General features: G+C 45.7%; 2 protein-coding genes across 8 annotated transcripts; both read left to right on the top strand.

The window, feature by feature from the left end:
• Nucleotides 1-332: 332 nt before the first annotated feature.
• Nucleotides 333-14,654, top strand: LOC129840610 (R3H domain-containing protein 2-like; the record flags this gene model as incomplete). 4 transcript variants are annotated; one of them, XM_055908605.1, is given in 9 exon segments in its annotated part: nt 333-590; nt 833-953; nt 4,436-4,569; nt 4,863-5,020; nt 5,637-5,740; nt 5,970-6,136; nt 7,485-7,742; nt 7,900-7,990; nt 12,399-14,654. In XM_055908605.1, coding segments are annotated over 9 exon segments (1,713 nt in total), but the record flags the coding sequence as incomplete, so codon positions are not given.
• Nucleotides 14,655-14,760: 106 nt separating this feature from the next.
• Nucleotides 14,761-19,433, top strand: LOC129840611 (uncharacterized). 4 transcript variants are annotated; one of them, XM_055908611.1, is made up of 4 exons: nt 14,761-15,701; nt 17,419-17,611; nt 17,706-17,797; nt 17,930-19,433. In XM_055908611.1, the coding sequence occupies exons 2-4, from the start codon at nt 17,422-17,424 to the stop codon at nt 19,109-19,111; spliced, it is 1,464 nt and encodes a 487-aa protein (XP_055764586.1). In that variant the 5' UTR covers nt 14,761-15,701; nt 17,419-17,421; the 3' UTR covers nt 19,112-19,433. The 4 variants fall into 4 exon arrangements, with proteins under 4 accessions (XP_055764586.1, XP_055764584.1, XP_055764585.1 ...); XM_055908609.1 differs by lacking the exon at nt 14,761-15,701 and adding an exon at nt 16,091-16,680; XM_055908610.1 differs by lacking the exon at nt 14,761-15,701 and adding an exon at nt 16,688-16,772.
• Nucleotides 19,434-20,296: the final 863 nt, after the last annotated feature.

The following is a 20,296-nucleotide window of genomic DNA, read 5'->3' as shown; positions in this document are numbered from 1 at the left end:
AGATGACCTAGACTGAGGTAGCCTACTCTGCTGCTATAAATACCCAGTTTGGGTTCCCTGGGTGGTGTTCGGCATCAAACGGTAGAAAACTGACTGAAACGGGGAGAGACTACTAGAACTTGTCTCCAATAAGACACATTCATTTTCTGTTTCAAAATGTTTTGCTACGGTGTGTCCTAATAAATATGACCCTAATAATTTCGGCCCTGGTCTTGATGCACATTGCCTCTGGCCCTGTCTGTTGATTGATTGGATTTGACCATTTTAAAGGACATGTCCAGACAGTACATACATTTGAAACAAATGTTTTCAGCATTATTCTCTCCCCACAGCAAGAAGGGCTGGCTGCCCAGTTCAGCCACATGAGTGTGGTGCGCCAGGCGTCCAGCGACGGCACTAACGGCGGCCCCCACCCTGCCATGTACCCTTCGGGCCCTGTGGTGCTCCAGGCCCCCCTGCAGCACCAGCAGACTGGCTACATGGTGGCCCCTCCAGGGCCCCCTGTGGTGGGACAAACCCAGGCCTACCCCGGCCCTGCACACCCTATGAGCCAGCCGGTCATGCAGCAACAGGGCTACATGCCACAGCAGGTACAACAGTTACAGTACAGTCACTCACATGGTCAGTCAACACACCATCTCATGGCATCGTCTACTTCAACTACCTACTTGTTGGTCTCAGTCTCCTTCAGTAATAGTCAATGATATTATCCACCAGATTATCCAGATATGATCACAATCTAGATTGACCTCAGAACCTCTTTGACAAAAGTGCTCAGAATCCAAGGTGACCAGAGAAACTCTGTCTGCTTGTTGTCCTTCCTCTCCTGTAGATCCACACATGTTACTGTGCTCCAGCCCAGGACCCCCACTCCCACTCCAACCAGCACTATCGCCCTGTCAGCCCCGTGCACTACACCAGCCCCCAGAACCAACCTCTACCCCAGCAGCCAGGTAAACACACACACTGCTATCTCTCTGTGTTTGTCTTGATTAACTGAGCTGTCTCCCAGTGAGCTGCAGTCTGCTTGCTGAGTGTGTATTCTGTTTCTCTGCACCCTGGGGGGGACACCATTGTTATCTACAGCCTCCTGCCTCCTCAACACAGCTCCGTTTTACTGGTTGTTTGCTACAGCCTCCTGCCTCCTCAACACAGCTCTGTTTTACTGGTTGTTATCTACAGCCTCATGCCTCCTGCCTCCTCAACACAGCTCTGTTTTACTGGTTGTTAGCTACAGCCTCCTGCCTCCTCAACACAGCTCTGTTTTACTGGTTGTCTCCTGCTGAACGCAGCACTGTGGCCATTTACTGGCTTTAATGTGGAGGAATGCTACTCTATCGTCTGTCGGGGGAATTAGGAGGCATCTCTTGGGGCTGAGCAGAGGAACAAATTAAGCTAAATACTGTTGGTCTATTAGTGCATAAACAGTGGAATATCCAGCCACAGTGAAAATAATGACTGTTTCCAAACCACTTGCATAAGGAAGTTGCTTCTGCAATGAAACAGTTTTGCTGAAGGCTTCAGTATAAATGATGCTTGTGGGAATTGAACCTTCAACCTCACCACACTCTTAACTCAGCCACACTAGACCACCGAGGTGTTGGTGATGAAGACCAGGAGTCTGGACTGGAACACAGAGGTGTTGGTGATGGGAAAACCTGGAGTCTGGACTGGAACACAGAGGTGTTGGTGATGAAGACCAGGAGTCTGGACTGGAACACCGAGGTGTTGGTGATGAAGACCAGGAGTCTGGACTGGAACACCGAGGTGTTGGTGATGAAGACCAGGAGTCTGGACTGGAACACAGAGGTGTTGGTGATGAAGACCAGGAGTCTGGACTGGAACACAGAGGTGTTGGTGATGGGAAAGTCTGGACTGGAACACAGAGGTGTTGGTGATGAAGACCAGGAGTCTGGACTGGAACACAGAGGTGTTGGTGATGAAGACCTGGAAAGCAGAGTGGCAGAATGCGGGGCCGGGACGCTGTCTGAGAGTTCTATGATTCTCACAGTGAACCGGTCTCTTTTTCAGCCCCTCACTTCTCTTCAGTCTCTCACTCCTCTTCTCCAGCGGTCTCTATTTTCCGCCCCTCAAGACTTCTCCAGCGGTCTCTATTTTCCGCCCCTCAAGACTTCTCCAGCGGTCTCTATTTTCAGCCCCTCAAGACTTCTCCAGCGGCCATGATGATGACTACCTGTTCCTTCAGGGTCGTCATCTCTGTTATTACAATGTGTCTTTTTGGAACCGTTCAGTCCTGCAGATTACAACACAAAGGCACACTGACAATAGGCATAAAGCAACTGTTAGCCACTTCCTATTTCACCTGCTGTACCAAGGCAATCTAATCCCATTCTCTGTGTGGTCAGGTGGAATGGTGTGTGGGGGATATAATGGGAGAGTCATTTCATGCTTGGTTTGTGAGCAGAGGTCAGGAGAGAGACTGGAGGACGGTCAAAATAGTGTCCTGCTCTTTCACATACGAAACCATTCATTGTCTATTGGTGTCGTCTGGTTCCACTTTTCCTCATTGGGGCTAAAGAATGTTCCGGTCACCTTTTTACAAAAGGACGACGACGACTAATGCGGTCCCTGGATTTCTCTGTGAGAAGCTTCAGTCTGTAACCTTGACATTCAGCTGTCCACTATGGAACAAGCACTACTATTACCAGCACCCTTTTTACTTTGCTAGAGAGACCACCCTTTTTACTTTGCTAGAGAGACCACCCTTTTTACTTTGCGAGGGAGACCACCCTTTTTACTTTGCTAGAGAGACCACCCTTTTTACTTTGCGAGAGAGACCACCCTTTTTACTTTGCGAGAGAGACCACCCTTTTTACTTTGCGAGAGAGACCACCCTTTTTACTTTGCGAGAGAGACCACCCTTTTTACTTTGCGAGAGAGACCACCCTTTTTACTTTGCGAGAGACCACCCGTTTTACTTTGCGAGAGAGACCACCCGTTTTACTTTGCGAGAGAGACCACCCGTTTTACTTTGCGAGAGAGACCACCCGTTTTACTTTGCGAGAGAGACCACCCGTTTTACTTTGCGAGAGAGACCACCCGTTTTACTTTGCGAGAGAGACCACCCGTTTTACTTTGCGAGAGAGACCACCCGTTTTACTTTGCGAGAGAGACCACCCGTTTTACTTTGCGAGAGAGACCACCCGTTTTACTTTGCGAGAGAGACCACCCGTTTTACTTTGCGAGAGAGACCACCCGTTTTACTTTGCGAGAGAGACCACCCGTTTTACTTTGCGAGAGAGAGACCACCCGTTTTACTTTGCGAGAGAGAGACCACCCGTTTTACTTTGCGAGAGAGAGACCACCCGTTTTACTTTGCGAGAGAGAGACCACCCGTTTTACTTTGCGAGAGAGAGACCACCCGTTTTACTTTGCGAGAGAGAGACCACCCGTTTTACTTTGCGAGAGAGAGACCACCCGTTTTACTTTGCGAGAGAGAGACCACCCTTTTTACTTTGCGAGAGAGAGACCACCCGTTTTACTTTGCGAGAGAGAGACCACCCGTTTTACTTTGCGAGAGAGAGACCACCCGTTTTACTTTGCGAGAGAGAGACCACCCGTTTTACTTTGCGAGAGAGAGACCACCCGTTTTACTTTGCGAGAGAGAGACCACCCGTTTTACTTTGCGAGAGAGAGACCACCCGTTTTACTTTGCGAGAGAGAGACCACCCGTTTTACTTTGCGAGAGAGAGACCACCCGTTTTACTTTGCGAGAGAGAGACCACCCGTTTTACTTTGCGAGAGAGACCACCCTTTTTCTATGTTGCGCATTTTGCGTCGTCTGTTTTTGTAATTTGCTTATCTATTAGTCTTTGTTTTCGCTGTGTTTTTTTCCCCACTACGCTCTTCCTTTCTTGGAATCAATATTGTATGATTTTCTCCCATGTTTTATTTGTCTTCTACATTGTAATGGGTATTATAAACTGGGTGGTTCGAGCCCTGAATGCTGATTGGCTAACAGCCGTGGTTTATCACACCGTATACCACGGGTATGACAAAACATGTATTTGTACTGCTCTAATTACGTTGGTAACCAGTTTATAATAGCAACAAGGCACCTCGGGGGGTTTGTGGTATATGGCCAATATACCAGGGCTAAGGGCTGCATCCAGGCACTCCACGTTGCGTCGTGCTTAAGAACAGCCCTTAGCCGTGGTATATTGGCCACATACCACCCCCCCCCCCCCCCTTCCCCCGGCCTTACTGCTTAATTCTAATACAAGTAAAGAGATCATCTCCCAAGACAACAGAGGCATATTAAATATGTTTCTCATTTCACTTCGGCTCATTCATTCATAGTCGTTGTGAATAGAATTAATGTCACCAATTTGTTTAAAAACAATGAATTCAAATGTTCTACATCTCACTAGACATTTCAATAGAAGTGAATTGTAACGTCCTAATGTTACTGAAGGTTACCATGCTGTGATGCCAAATCAGCCCCAGGGCCCTCAGCATCAGAACCTGGTGAACAACCAGCAGCACAGCAATATGGGAAATCACATGACGGCCTTCATGGTCCACTACCCTTCAATGTCGTCTTATCAGGTACCTTCTTTTTGGCTTATCATTATTAAACTGTTGTTCAATTAAAGAATCAAATTGATTTGTCCTGTCCTTTTACTTAGACATGGTTTGGTCTTCTATTGTGAACATCTTTTCCTGACTGAAAATCTTATAATTATATCAATCGAACCCTGAAAGGTTAAATAGTTTGAAGATTGAATTGAAAAGAGATTTGAAAGGGATCTGACATCAGATGTCTGTATCAATTGTAAATGTAAAAAATGTATACTCCTGCTTAATCCTGTTGTTCCATATGGTCTGTGTGCGTCGTGCAGGTATCAATGCCCCAGGGGTCTCAGAACATGCCTCCACATCAGCAGGCATGTCAACAGCCAATGATGATCCAGAGCCATCCAAGCCAAGGTCCCATGGCCATGTCAGGCATGCAGGTTTACTACAGTGTCATGCCACCAAATCAACACAGCACCATGAGGTAGGCACTGAGCTGTTCTATTGTTGACACCAGGAAGATGGACTGTGTATTAAATAAGTGTTAGGTCTGTAATCTGGTACTGTTTCATATTCCAAAGTAGTTCAACGTTGATGAAACGCCGCAGATACCGGTGTACCAACCAAACTGCCAACACCATTTACAACAGTCCATTATAGTAGCTTGTAGCTAGACTATAGACTGACCTACTAACAGAAACTCCACTTAGCTGAAAGTGATCTCCAGACTGCCCTACTAACAGAAACTCCACTGAGCTGAAAGTGACCTCCAGACTGCCCTACTAACAGAAACTCCACTGAGCTGAAAGTGATCTCCAGACTGCCCTACTAACAGAAACTCCACTGAGCTGAAAGTGATCTCCAGACTGCCCTACTAACAGAAACTCCACTGAGCTGAAAGTGACCTCCAGACTGCCCTACTAACAGAAACTCCACTGAGCTGAAAGTGACCCCCAGACTGACCTACTAACAGAAACTCCACTTTAAGGGAGACTTTTGAGAGCAACTATAAAGTGGCTGGCTGCTGGTGCTATCAATGCCTTTTAATTGATGCCTCATAGAGCTCCATAAATATATTGACTAAGCAAGTGTCTCCACAGTCCATCGATGGGTTTCTTACCTCCTCCTGGAGCAGAGCAGATGCAGTTTCCCCGGGCTTCGTCTCCGTGTGGGACCCAGCATCTACCAGGACAGCAGTGCACAGGTAACATTACCCCTCTCAGCAACACCAAGGTTGTGGGTTCAAATCCCCCCGGGATCACACACATACTAAACTAGATACCGTTCGCTTTGAAAGACCCTTAAGTACAAGATTTGATACCATTTTTTAAATGGTTTTCCTGCCTTGTGTCCATCCGAGGATGGAAAACGTTCCTTAGACAATGAAGCTGTGATTTTGACGTTGTTGTAACTGTGTGTCTGTTTGTTTGTAGGTGTGCACCCCGGTCCTCACAGTGGTGGTATGGTGATGATGCAGCTGACCCTGCCCCCTAACCACCAGCCCAGAGCCCACTCCCCTTCACAGTGGAAACACAACAGATTCTACAGTCTGGATCACACACGCAGCCAGAGGTCCTCAGAACAACTAAACAACACACAGGTAACTACTCAGAACAACTAGACGACTCACGGGTAACTACTCAGAACAACTAGACGACTCACGGGTAACTACTCAGAACAACTAGACGACTCACGGGTAACTACTCAGAACCACCAGACGACTCACGGGTAACTACTCAGAACAACTAGACGACTCACGGGTAACTACTCAGAACAACTAGACGACTCACGGGTAACTACTCAGAACAACTAGACGACTCACGGGTAACTACTCAGAACAACTAGACGACTCACGGGTAACTACTCAGAACCACTAGACGACTCACGGGTAACTACTCAGAACCACTAGACGACTCACGGGTAACTACTCAGAACCACTAGACGACTCACGGGTAACTACTCAGAACAACTAGACGACTCACGGGTAACTACTCAGAACCACCAGACGACTCATGGGTAACTACTCAGAACAACTAGACGACTCACGGGTAACTACTCAGAACAACTAGACGACTCACGGGTAACTACTCAGAACAACCAGACGACTCACGGGTAACTACTCAGAACCACTAGACGACTCACGGGTAACTACTCAGAACCACTAGACGACTCACGGGTAACTACTCAGAACAACCAGACGACTCACGGGTAACTACTCAGAACAACTAGACGACTCACGGGTAACTACTCAGAACAACTAGACGACTCACGGGTAACTACTCAGAACAACTAGACGACTCACGGGTAACTACTCAGAACCACTAGACGACGACTCACGGGTAACTACTCAGAACAACTAGACGACGACTCACGGGTAACTACTGAGCTGCTGATAATTAGATATAACCAGTCAGGAGTCTTTGTAATATTCTGCATGTTGGAGAGCGGGCAGGATCAGCCTGAGCGAGGGCAGGATCAGCCTGAGCGAGGGCAGGATCAGCCTGAGCGAGGGCAGGATCAGCCTGAGCGAGGGCAGGATCAGCCTGAGCGAGGGCAGGATCAGCCTGAGCGAGGGCAGGATCAGCCTGAGCGAGGGCAGGATCAGCCTGAGCGAGGGCAGGATCAGCCTGAGCGAGGGCAGGATCAGCCTGAGCGGGGGCAGGATCAGCCTGAGCGGGGGCAGGATCAGCCTGAGCGGGGGCAGGATCAGCCTGAGCGGGGGCAGGATCAGCCTGAGCGGGGGCAGGATCAGCCTGATCTACACATCATCTTGCATCCCAAATAACTGCTCATTGTGTTATCAAGATTATCGACTCCGAGCATCTTGCTTAGGCCCGTCTCTTCGAACTAGGGACACACTTTCCCTCTGATGGACTATATTAAAGGGTTTCTATGTCCCCTCTTTGACCCCCACGTCCCTGTCCCTCCTTTCTGCCTCTGTCCTCTAGAACAGTCCCCAGCTGGGCGGCGCCAGCACGCCTCCAGCCCAGCCCCAAGCCCCAACCCACCAACTGACCTCCATAAAGAACCTCCACTCGGCCGGCCCCACCCCCATCCCCATAATCACCCAGTTCCCCAGACCCTTCGGCCCAGGGCAGGCAGTGGACGGCAGATACCCATTACTGGGCCAACCCCTCCAGTACAACCCTGCCATCAGGCCTCCGCTGATCCACGGCACACACCACATGATCCCCAACCACCACCACGTGAGTCCTCAGAACACACACACACACTTGACAAAGAAGGTTGTTTCGTATGACAAAATGTACCAAATCTGTGACGTGAAAATGTAAGATTAAAAGATGAAAATAGTAGACAATAAAAGCTCAGTCCAGTCAACATGTCTGCCTCCTTTTCCCTCAGGGCCCAATGGGAATCCGGAATCATGGGGGGCGAGGGAGGAGACCACCGCCTAGGAAGTCATTATCATCAGATCTTAGTGTAGGTGACCCAGGTAATAGAGAGGAGAGACCATGACCCTTGGGACGAGCGAAACCATGACCCTTGGGACGAGCGAAACCATGACCCTTGGGACGAGCGAGACCATGACCCTTGGGACGAGCGAGGAGAGACCTTAGTTGTTGATCTTAGGGAGGGAGAGAGCCTACCTGTTCATGGTTGTTTGATCAATAGGACTGTGACGTTCCCAAATGTTAGAGGACTCCCGTGGTATTTACATATTGGCATGTATCCATTCAGGTGTATTTTGTGGCTTTTGGCAAATGCTTTCTAATGGTCTAAAGTCGCACTGTTGCTACTGTCTGTCAACACACAGTCCAGTTCAAAGTGAATGATGGCAGGTCCGTGTGGCAAATGGCTTATTTGCATATATGCCTATTGTAGCTTTGATTGGCTATGGGGCACCTGTCTGTGTAGTCTGGTTCTGGACACGACATACACGTTCTTATTGGGGTTTATTTACTGCAGTGTCTATTAATTGTCCAAACGCACGTTCACTTTCCCACTATATATTGTTATAGAATTTTAACAAATACCTTACTCAATGTCAGTTCCCAAACATTCTATGAAAGTGTGAAAATGACCATATCTAAGTGCTCGTCAGAGAATGTATTTTGTTTTTTAATGAAAGTGCCATTTTCCCTGGGGGGGGTGATCAGATTTTTATAAGATTTCATGTTGCTAAAACGCTGTCAGTTCCACCTCAAACTACTAAAACCGGATATTAGGCACATAGAACATATAATTGACCTATATATTTTTTTAATAATATCGTCTTTGAGAACTAATAATACCTTAAATAAAAGCTAGACGAGGAGGATTAAAAGAATTATGCATTCAGGAGTTTTGTCGTGGCGTGAGGCCCCCATTTCTTTCATTTTTTTTGTCACTCAGATGGCATAAGCCTTGGCAAGATGTGTAGAATTGCAGGAAATTAGCTTTTAAACAACATTTTGTCACTCCGGCCAATAGGACAGCCTCAAATGTAAGTTGGTGACCTCACCATTGGCCAAGCCCATAACCACACCCACCACCTAAGCCCCGTTTTGATCCAGAAAAAACCCTGTATATGTGATTTGATTATGTAACCCAGTTCAGTTTATTTATTTTGGAGTATAAATAATAATGGTCTGTGAATGGATTCCTGTTGATCATCACACTTGAGTCTTAGAACAATATTTTTTCTAATATAATATTTATAAACAACCTAGTTTAAAAAAAAAAAACAGTACCTGTCAAACGTTTTGGACACCTACTCATTCAAGGGTTTTTCTTTATTTTGACTATTTTCTACATTGTAGAATAATAGTGAAGACATCAAAACTATGAAATAACACATATGGAATCATGTAGTAACCAAAAACGTGTTTAAACAAATCTAAATAGATTTTAGATTCTTCTAAATAGCTACCCGTTGCCTTGATGACAGCTTTGCACACTCTTTGCATTCTCTCAACCAGCTACATGAGGAATGCCTTTCCAGCAGTCTTGAAGGAGTTCCCACATATGCTGAGCACTTGTTGGCTGCTTTTCTTTCACTCTGCGGTCCCACTCATCCCAAACCATCTCAATTGGGTTGAGGTTGGGTGATTGTGGAGGCCTCATCACTCTCCTTCTTGGTCAAATAGCCCTTACACAGCCTGGAGGTGTGTTGGGTCATTGTCCTGTTGAAAAACAAAGTATAGTCCCACTAAGCACAAACCAGATGGGATGGCGTATCGCTGTAGAATGCTGTCGTAGCCATGCTGGATAAGTGTACCTTGAATTCTAAATAAATCACAGACAGTGTCACTAGCAAAGCACCATCACACTACCTTCTTCATGGTGGGAACCACACATGCGGAGATCATCCGTTCACCTACTCTACGTCTCAAAGACCAAAAATCTCAAATTTGATTTCCACCCTTAATGTTCATAGCTCATGTTTCTTGGCCCAAGCAAGTATTTTCTTGAGTGACTGACCTTCATGTCTTAAAGTAATGATGGACTGTTGTTGCTCTTTGCTTATTTGAGCTGTTCTTGCCATAATATGAACTTGGTCTTTTAACAAATAGGGCTATCTTCTGTATAGTACCACTACCTTCTCACAACACAACTGATTGGCTCAAACGCATTAAGAAGGAAAGAAATTCCACAAATTAACTGTCAACAAGGCACACCTGTTAATTGAAATGCATTCCACCTCATGAAGCTGGTTGAGAGAATGCCAAGAGTGTGCAAAGCTGTCATCAAGGCAAAGTGTGGCTACTTTGAAGTATCTCGAATATAACATGTATTTTGATTTGTTTAATACTTTTTTTGGTTACTACATGATTCAATATGCGTTTCACATTTTTGATGTCTTCACTATTTTTCTACAATGTATAAAATAGTCAAAATAAAGAAAAACCCTTGAATGAGTAGGTGTGTTAGAAGCTTTTGACTGGTACTGTATGTGTATATATATATATATATTCTCATTATAAACCACTTGCTGTGCACTGAAGGACCATACGGGAGTGTATTTGTTTATGTAAGAAGAAGAGTTTATAGACTAGGCAGAATTCCCACCTGGCTAAATACACTGCTCAAAAAAATAAAGGGAACACTTAAACAACACAATGTAACTCCAAGTCAATCACACTTCTGTGAAATCAAACTGTCCACTTAGGAAGCAACACTGATTGACAATAAATGTCACATGCTGTTGTGCAAATGGAATAGACAAAAGGTGGAAATTATAGGCAATTAGCAAGACACCCCCCAAAACTGGAGTGATTCTGCAGGTGGTGACCACAGGCCACTTCTCAGTTCCTATGCTTCCTGGCTGATGTTTTGGTCACTTTTGAATGCTGGCGGTGCTCTCACTCTAGTGGTAGCATGAGACGGAGTCTACAACCTACACAAGTGGCTCAGGTAGTGCAGTTCATCCAGGATGGCACATCAATGCGAACTGTGGCAAAAAGGTTTGTTGTGTCTGTCAGCGTAGTGTCCAGAGCATGCAGGCGCTACCAGGAGACAGGCCAGTACATCAGGAGACGTGGAGGAGGCCGTAGGAGGGCAACAACCCAGCAGCAGGACCGCTACCTCCGCCTTAGTGCAAGGAGGTGCACTACCAGAGCCCTGCAAAATGACCTCCAGCGGGCCACAAATGTGCATGTGTCTGCTCAAACGGTCAGAAACAGACTCCATGAGGGTGGTGTGAGGGCCCGACGTCCACAGGTGGGGGTTGTGCTTACAGCCCAACACCGTGCAGGACGTTTGGCATTTGCCAGAGAACACCAAGATTGGCAAATTTGCCACTGGCGCCCTGTGCTCTTCACAGATGAAAGCAGGTTCACACTGAGCACATGTGACAGACGTGACAGAGTCTGGAGACGCCGTGGAGAACGTTCTTCTGCCTGCAACATCCTCCAGCATGACCGGTTTGGCGATGGGTCAGTCATGGTGTGGGGTGGCATTTCTTTGTGGGGCCGCACAGCCCTCCATGTGCTCGCCAGAGGTAGCCTGACTGCCATTAGGTACCGAGATGAGATCCTCAGACCCCTTGTGAGACCATATGCTGACACATGCACATTTGTGGCCTGCTGGAGGTCATTTTGCAGGGCGCTGGCAGTGCACCTCCTTGCACAAAGGCGGAGGTAGCGGTCCTGCTGCTGGGTTGTTGCCCTCCTACGGCCTCCTCCACGTCTCCTGATGTACTGGCCTGTCTCCTGGTAGCGTCTGCATGCTCTGGACACTACGCTGACAGAAACAGCAAACCTTTTTGCCACAGTTCGCATTGATGTGCCATCCTGGATGAGCTGCACTACCTGAGCCACTTGTGTGGGTTGTAGACTCCGTCTCATGCTACCACTAGAGTGAGAAAACCGCCAGCATTCAAAAGTGACCAAAACATCAGCCAGGAAGCATAGGAACTGAGAAGTGGTCTGTGGTCACCACCTGCAGAATCACTCCTGTTTTGGGGGGTGTCTTGCTAATTGCCTATAATTTCCACCTTTTGTCTATTCCATTTGCACAACAGCATGTGAAATTTATTGTCGATCAGTGTTGCTTCCTAATTGGACAGTTTGATTTCACAGAAGTGTGATTGACTTGGAGTTACATTGTGTTGTTTAAGTGTTCCCTTTATTTTTTTGAGCAGTGTACATAAACTGGTGTACCTAGGTTTTAGGGATATAATGATTCTCTCACATACTGGATTCCACACAGCAAGATTTTATTTTAGAAGGAAAAATTATCCTTATTGAAATCACTCTAGTAGTGTTTATTGGTCCACAATTACTCCCCAAAAACAGCAAAACTAAATGTCATCCCTGTTGCCACTAGAGATGATCAGCTTCTGTTGGTCTCCATGCAGTAGGTGGTAAAAGATCATGTTGTCAATAACTGACCTGGTGAATCAATCTATTCTCTCTCTGCAGTGAACAGTGGAGTCCTGGAGGTGCTGGAGCTACCAGAGGGCATCAGCCGTACGGAGGCAGACTCTCTCCTGGGGGAACTATACAGAGGAGGGGCCATGATCAAGTGGTTGTCTGAGACCCAACAGCAGAACCAGTCTGGTGAAACCCTGCTGAAGCACTGTGGGGCTGGGGGGAACGGTAACAACGGTGACACAAACACTGACACTACTTCCTGTTCCAAACCCCCCAGTAGTAACCATAACGACCTGGCGTCCACCTACACCATCCTGGCTGTGTTTCCCTCCAGGTACGCAGCTCAGAACGCCTTGCTTAGACACAGTGGCCCTGCCGGCCCTGGGCCCCTCCTTACCACCACGTTCAAACTGAGAACTAGCAAGAGACACTCTGAGTTTCACAACCTGGAGAGGACCAGCTCTCAATAGCAGGGTGGGGTTCTGTAGCCAGCCAACCAGGAGAGGACCACCTCTCAATAGCAGGGTGGGGTGCTGTAGCCAGTCAACCAGGAGAGGACCAGCTCTCAATAGCAGGGTGGGGTGCTGTAGCCAGTCAACCAGGAGAGGACCAGCTCTCAATAGCAGGGTGGGGTGCTGTAGCCAGCCAACCAGGAGAGGACCACCTCTCAATAGCAGGGTGGGGTGCTGTAGCCAGCCAACCTGGAGAGGACTTGCTCTCAATAGCAGGGTGGGGTGATATGTTACTAGGGCCCCTGAGAGGTTGTTCTAGGGTCTCCCACGGGGTGCTATGGGGGGCTGCCTGTCACGGGCCCTCGCCATGGCCTCTCCACCTCCACTGCTGCCATTGGCCAACCAACCAGACACCCCTCTTCTGCAAGCATCACTCACTAGTCTCCACTTCCCACCGGACTGACAGACAGACTGATGGAGTATCACTCGGTTGGCATTATCTAACAGCTTTTTCACTTGAGTTGTAGAGGCTTTCTGGGAATGCCTTTAGAACCTTCTCTACTTTTTGAGATGCAAATGTGTAAAAAGGATCTGACAACACACCAATGTTGAAACACAAAGACACAGACAGAAAAACAAGCTTGAAGTTCCAAAAGTGTCATATTTTATTTGCAGACAGAACATGGTAAAGGAGCAGCATGTTTTAGTTTATTTTATTTTGTTTTATGTTTGTTAAAAGCTGCAGTCAGAACACCCAAAGCAGGGTTGTACTCATTCATTACAAGAGGATAATATACCAAGTGTCTCTCATTGGACAAGAGTGTCTCTCTTTGGGCCGGATTCTGATTTGAGATCTGCAACGGATAACTCCAGATTTCAGTTTAAAGTGTCCCATTGACGTAAAAGCTTGATTTACACGAAAGCCTGATTGTGCTGGTGTATAATATCAAGTTAGGATTCGGCCTGTAGAGTCAGTCCTGTTAGTCAGTTGGTGTGCTACTAAAACAGCAGATTAGAGTCTTCTAGAACAAGGTTGTGTCCCAAATGGCACCCTATTTCCCTATATAGTGCACTACTTAGGTCTCATAGGACTGTGGTTTTATGAGCCCTATGGGACCTGGTCTAAAGTAGTGCACTATCTAGAGAATAGGGTTCTGTTTGGGACATAACCCAACAGAATGTTCTTTTTGTGCCTTCTAACTGGACTCTGGTGCCCCTGTCCATCCCTCTCCCAAACACCCCTAAAGACAAGACACGCCATCCAATTCCATTTGTATAAACTCTGACCCACCAATTTCATTCACAATAAATCATCACTGATATGGTAGCTAAATTATTCTCACTTTTCTACACAGTAAATGGTATCTTTGCACTGGCACAAAGGAGAAGTGTTTGTTCTGATAGTGGTTTATCGTTTTGAAGGTAAAAGATGAGAACCTTGGTGCATCTGATTGATGGTTTATTCTATTTGAGCTTTTCTAAAATGAACCTCCTCCAACCCTCTCTGTTCAGTCCACCCATTCCCTGGTTACGTATCAAATGGCACCCTATTCCCTATGGACCCTGGTCAAAAGTAGTGCACTATATAGGGTGGCCAGGCCAAATTCCTTTCATGTTTAGTTCGTTTTACCATTTGTATCCTATCAGAAGGGTCACTGGAAAAGTGTGCATTATTCACAACACACCCCCAACCCCATCATACCCAAACAAATGTCTATTTAAGATGGTTGTTGATGGTGGATTCAGGAGAGATTTAAGATTGTTGTTGATGGTGGATTCAGGAGAGATGTACAGTCTGCTGGTGCAAGATGTTTTTATTTCTGTTTGAAAACAATAAATGTTTACACCAAAACGATGTGCTTTGTCATTTCAACAACACTCCTGTCATTTGTCAAAATATGAGATTCTTTCTGCTTGCTTCATTACCACCAAGGACATACAGATAACTGCCAACATACAGCTTCAATGCACCTTGGCATAGATTATACAAGTGTCGAACTCTGTCGGAGGGCTGCCACACCATTATTCCGCGACATCATCTGGTGTTTTGTTGATGGTGAAAAAGGCTGTTTCATTCACTTCTCCAGAATCTCCCATAAGTGTTCAATTTGGTTGATATCTGGTGACAGACGGCCATGGCATATGGTTTAGATCGTTTTTCATGCTCATCAAACCATTCCGTGACCACTTGTGCATGGGGACATTGTCATCCTATGGAGGCATAGCCATGGTTACCAAAATAATGGCCTACCCAGCATTTTCTACATGTTAGCATGATGGGATGTTAACTGAACCACACCTGTGTGGAAGCACCAGCTTTCAATATACTTTGTATCCCTCATTTACTCAAGGGTTTTCATTATTTTGGCAGTTACCTGTATAATTTATCATATTAGCTACAGTAATTGTGTTCTTGTAATAAACATTGAATTTAACACGGTTTGTTCTCCATAGGATATCATCATCCAACGTAAAATATAAAAGCCCCAGAGAAACTCTACCTTCAATATTGTGGTGTTCGTCCTACAAGGAGAATCTGTGATATTTTGTTTATTGTGCCGATATTATGAACCGAATTTCAAGGTTGGAGCGACAGTGCCCACTGGTGGACTTGTTATTATTGCATTTTCACTACCAATGGCCTAGAGCAGAGGCTCAACTCGGCGGAAAATCTGTCTTCCTCCAGTAGGTGGCGTATGTTCATTGTTTCGCGCATCATGCAAATATAATTTGTATGGAGATGTGCGCCTACACATGTACACCGTACTCGCTACAAAGTTACAGAAAGCTAAACCAACAACTACACAAACTGAAATCGGATACGTTGTAAACGCAGGTCCAACGAGAAAAAACCTAGCTAGCGAAGAGCCATTTTTTTGGGAGCATCTGATGACCTAACGTGAGTGATGAACATGAACTTCTCTGGTCGCTGTATTGTACTGTCAAATCCTCCCACATGTTTCTAGTATGACCAGCGGTTTTCAGTTACAAGTATTTATTTATTCAGTTGTCATATTGGCAGGTTTGATAGCTTCTAGCGTAGTGTTTTATATGCAATGCGATCTCCTCGTAATTAACAGTCAGTGTTCACGAGTGTCCTGACGAGAAGGAACATTTTTATAACTATGTCAAGCAAAATCGGGCATTATCAGCTCATTGTTATGGATGTATCTTAATGAATTGAGAAAACAGCTCCCAAGTTACTTTGCTGTTATTCTGTCTGCAGACTAGGTCGTGATTGTGTTTGTCGTAGTTAGCTGGCTAGCTAGCAAAAAAGAGATCATAACGTTGTTATGGCAACGGAACATAAGGACGAACGACTGGGTCGCATCTCTAGCAACCAAAATATGAGAAAGTATCAATTCGCTTATATAAATGAAAATAAAAACGAAACTAATTTTAATTCTACCGGTAAATATGTGCTTAGTATTGTTTTATTTGGCAACAGTGGTATAAGCGAGATAAACAGCTTAAACAAACGCAACGGAATAAACGTTATTCTTGGTGCGGAGTTGGTGACTGTTGTAGTTGGCTCGGAGGCGTTTACGTATCCTTACGTATCCACCAATCCACAGACCGGATGGGCGGGAGCTCTGCCGCGTTTGGCGGAGAGACCTGTATTATCTTGTTATGCAGCGTTCAAAACAACTGGGAACTGGGACTTCAGTGCGTTTAAATCAAGATCACTGACCTCATGATTTGACCTCGTATTTTTCAGAGTTCCCAGTTGTTTTGAACTCTGCATCAGTATATCGATAATTATTGAGTAGACGCAGGTCTAGTATCCGCGTATCCATCTGAAATCCATAAAGCAGAAATGCTAAACTGACCTTAGATCAGGCATTCTACTCCGATTCACACATCGAAACCGAAACAAGGTAAATGCGTTTGGTTTTCGTATTATCAATGGCAGTCGACATATACTACATCTCGCTCTGAGTTGAAATTAGTGTTGTTTAAACTGAAACGGGTAAGTTCTACTTTATGCATGATAGATCCAGTTTTCTGCTAAGTTATGGCACGATTTAGGGTGCGTTCGTAAAATTCACTCTCGTCAGAGTGTGCCAGAACGAATGCTCAACACCGGTTAACTATGACCGGTGTCAGTCAACGTCGGCAAAAACATTTTTTTGCTAGCAGCACTGTTACAGTCACCAATGCTCTAGATAACATGACAACAGCCTAACCAGCTCTGCTAAGGTGAGTAAAATAGAGTGAGGCGTTCCCTAATTCTTGTCTGGGCGTAGCTAGCTAACTTTAGCCAGTTAGCTTGGGTGTTTGACTGCCATTGTGAGGTCAGAACGCTCGGATCAAACCTACTCCTGGCCAGAGCGTCCAGTGTGCGCTCTGTACGCGCAGAGAGCGAAACGCTCTGAATTTACCAACGCCCAGAGGCCAGACATTCCAGAGTGAATTTACGAACACACCCTTAAAATTATTCAAGAGTAGTTTTTGGTTATTTGTTTTAACATCCACAGCATTTTAAGAGATCAGTTCAAGGAGAATACATTTTAAGAAGAGATATGTTTTACAATCTGAATTATTTGCATCTTTTTAGTCATAGATAGGCTAAACCTCCACATGACCATGGTTTATTTGCATGCCATTCATTCTAGGTGATGAACCTCTCAGAGGAGAACAGGACAGTCGTGGTCTCTGGTGTACCAGACACACTGTCCAGCAGTCGCATGGCAGACAAGCTGGTTATTCACTTCCAGAGCTCCAGAAGCCACGGAGGAGATGTAGAAAACATCAAGTACCCGACCAGCTTCAAGGGGGTGGCTTTTGTTACATTTGAAAACACCAGAGGTAACAGAAATACTGTAACAAAAGTTTTCTTAGCTGGGATGTAGTTTTGTTACATATATGCCTATAGATCATAACAACAAATGTATTGTAACAGATGCTGAGACGGTAATCAGAAAGAAACAGATCATGTGTGACAAGGAGTTCCCTCAAGACTACCCTATCACTGTATACAAATTCACCCAAGACGTGAGTACAGTCAGGCAATCCAATCAATCAACAGTAAATCAATACAGTTAATGTTTCTATTCCTGCATGGAAGGAACAGTAGCACACAGTACAGTACACATACTGACTGATCCTATATTCATCATTCCACAGGTGTTGTTCTACGTAAACGCTAAAGTGGACCTGTCAATCTTCGGTGACGAGGAACAGCAGGAGACCGTGATCCAGAGCTTGCAGTCTGCTCACAGATCAGTGAGGATCTGCCTTCTACCCAGCCAGGAGGGTAAAGCTTCAGTGGAGGGACCCTTCTCTGCCGTCAGGGCCCTGAGAGAGGACCTGCTCCAGCGGGCCACTGCCAGCAGCAGCAGTCACCCAGGGGAGAAGCACAGGGCTCCATCGAGCTCTGGTTACTCCCTGACCTCAGTGGCAGCAGGGAATGGGGTATCCCAGGTCAGCAGCAGTCATGCCTGGGAAAAGCACAGAGCTCCATCTCCATCAAGCCATGATCATTACCTGAGCTCTGTGGTAGTAGAGAGTAGGTCCTCCAGGGTCAGATCTGGTGATGGTGCTGAGGTGGACTTCCGGGTCAGCAGTTACCCCTGGGAGAAGAAGAACGGGGCAGCTCCCTCAAGCGCTGATCATTCTCTGTCAAGCTCTGTGGCAGGAGGGAGTGGGGCTTCTACAATAAATCAATCCTTGGAAAAGCACCGCAGGGCAGCTCCATCAAGCTCTGATCATTCTCCGAGCTCCATGGCATCAGGGAGGAGTGGGGAATCCAAGGTTGTCAGCAGCAGTCACACATTAGAGAAGTACATCGCTCCGTCAAGCCAAGATCCATCTCCGTCAAGCCCAGTGGCAGCAGGGACCTCCAAGGTCAGCTCAGGTGGTGATGTTGACGTGGAAGAGGAGTCCACGTGGGTGGACACAAACATATTTCTTTACATTCAGAGGTTTTCTAAAGACCAGTTTGACCAATGTTTTAGGAACCACAGTGTGTCAGCTGTGTTCGATGACAATGATATGGCCGACCTGACTCTGATATCGCTGAGAGGAGGACGCAACAGCAAGGGTCTCTCTGAAGTCCAACTGACCATATCAGAGCTGACTGATTTGGTCGCTGTTTGGCAGTCAACCCTGAGAATCCACACTATAGACTATAGAAAGCAGGATGTGTGTGAGAGAAAGAGGCTGCTGCAAATCTGTGCCGAGGTAAACGACCTTTATGAAGACGTTCTGTACGTGCAGAAGGAGTTTAGTGTCCGGGTCATCGGTCCCTCTATGTCCAGTCATCTCTTTAGTGAGTGGGTGAAGCATAGAATGGATCTGCTGGATTAAGAGGACTTGTTGTAGTGGTAGTCAGAATGGGAATCATTTTACCATTCTGCAATAGCAGCTAGTGCACAAACAGCTTTTTGCGCGGTATATATTGATAGCACTGTGAGATGTTTTCAAGAGATTTCTGTGACAACTAAATAGTATTGAGTTTGTGTTATTTGCTGTGCCTCAACAAGGATGCTGTTTTGTGTCAAGCTAGCCATAAGGGCATAACTAGATAATAGACTAGAAACTACATGTTAAGGAGTCAACACTAGAGGGTGCTGTTGTACCGAATATACACCATTTGTTCCATTAAATCAATTATTTCTGTGTGTCCTGACTGTCGATCCACCTGTGTATTTATTTAGGGCTGTAAACCGCCACCTCAGCTGAGATCATGCATGGGACAAATTAACTATGTCATCAAGGACAATATCTCCTGTCTCCACCATGATTAACTAAGTACAGTACCAGTCAAAAGTTTGGACACGCCTATTTTCTACATTGTAGAAAAATAGTGAAGACATCAAAACTATGAAATAACACACATGGAATAATGTAGTAACCAAAAATGTGTTAAACAAATCAAAATATATTTTATATTTGAGTTTCTTCAAAGTTCCCACCCACCAGGTCGCTGTTGTAAATGAGAACTTGTTCTTAACTAGTCTACCTGGTTAAATAAAGGTGAAATAAAACATTTTTTTATTTTTATTATTACCTTGATGACAGCTTTGCACATTCTTGGCATTCTCTCAACCAGGTTCAGGGTGGAATACATTTCAATTAACAGGTGTTCCTTGTTGAAAGTTAATTTGTGGAATTTCTTTCCTTCATAATGCGTTTGAGCCAATCAGTTGTGCTGTGACAAGGTAGTGGTGGTATACAGAAGATAGCCCTATTTGGTTAAAGACCAAGTACATATTATGGCAAGAACAGCCCAAATAAGCAAATAGAAACGACAGTGCATCATTACTTTAAGACATGAAGGTCAGTCAATCTGGAAAATGTAAGAACTTTGAAAGTTCAGCTGCAAAAACCATCAAGCGCTATGATGAAACTGGCTCTCATGAAGACCGCCACGGGAAAGGAAGACCCAGAGTTCCCTCTGCTGTAGAGAATAAGTTCATTAGTTACAGTAACTGCACCGCAGATTGCAGCCCAAATAAATGCTTCACAGACTTCAAGTAAGAAATACATCTC

Source organism: Salvelinus fontinalis, chromosome 41 (assembly GCF_029448725.1).
Source record: "Salvelinus fontinalis isolate EN_2023a chromosome 41, ASM2944872v1, whole genome shotgun sequence".
In the NCBI taxonomy this organism is placed as follows: Eukaryota; Metazoa; Chordata; class Actinopteri; order Salmoniformes; family Salmonidae; genus Salvelinus; species Salvelinus fontinalis.
This window is presented reverse-complemented; position numbering and strand designations above follow the sequence as displayed.

Coding starts and splice junctions, on each gene's coding strand:
- LOC129840611 (XM_055908611.1), top strand. CDS start 17,422: ATGAACCTCTCAGAGGAGAACAGGACAGTCGTGGTCTCTGGTGTACCA. Junction 17,612..17,705: donor TACATTTGAAAACACCAGAG/GTAACAGAAATA, acceptor GTATTGTAACAG/ATGCTGAGACGGTAATCAGA. Junction 17,798..17,929: donor TATACAAATTCACCCAAGAC/GTGAGTACAGTC, acceptor ATCATTCCACAG/GTGTTGTTCTACGTAAACGC.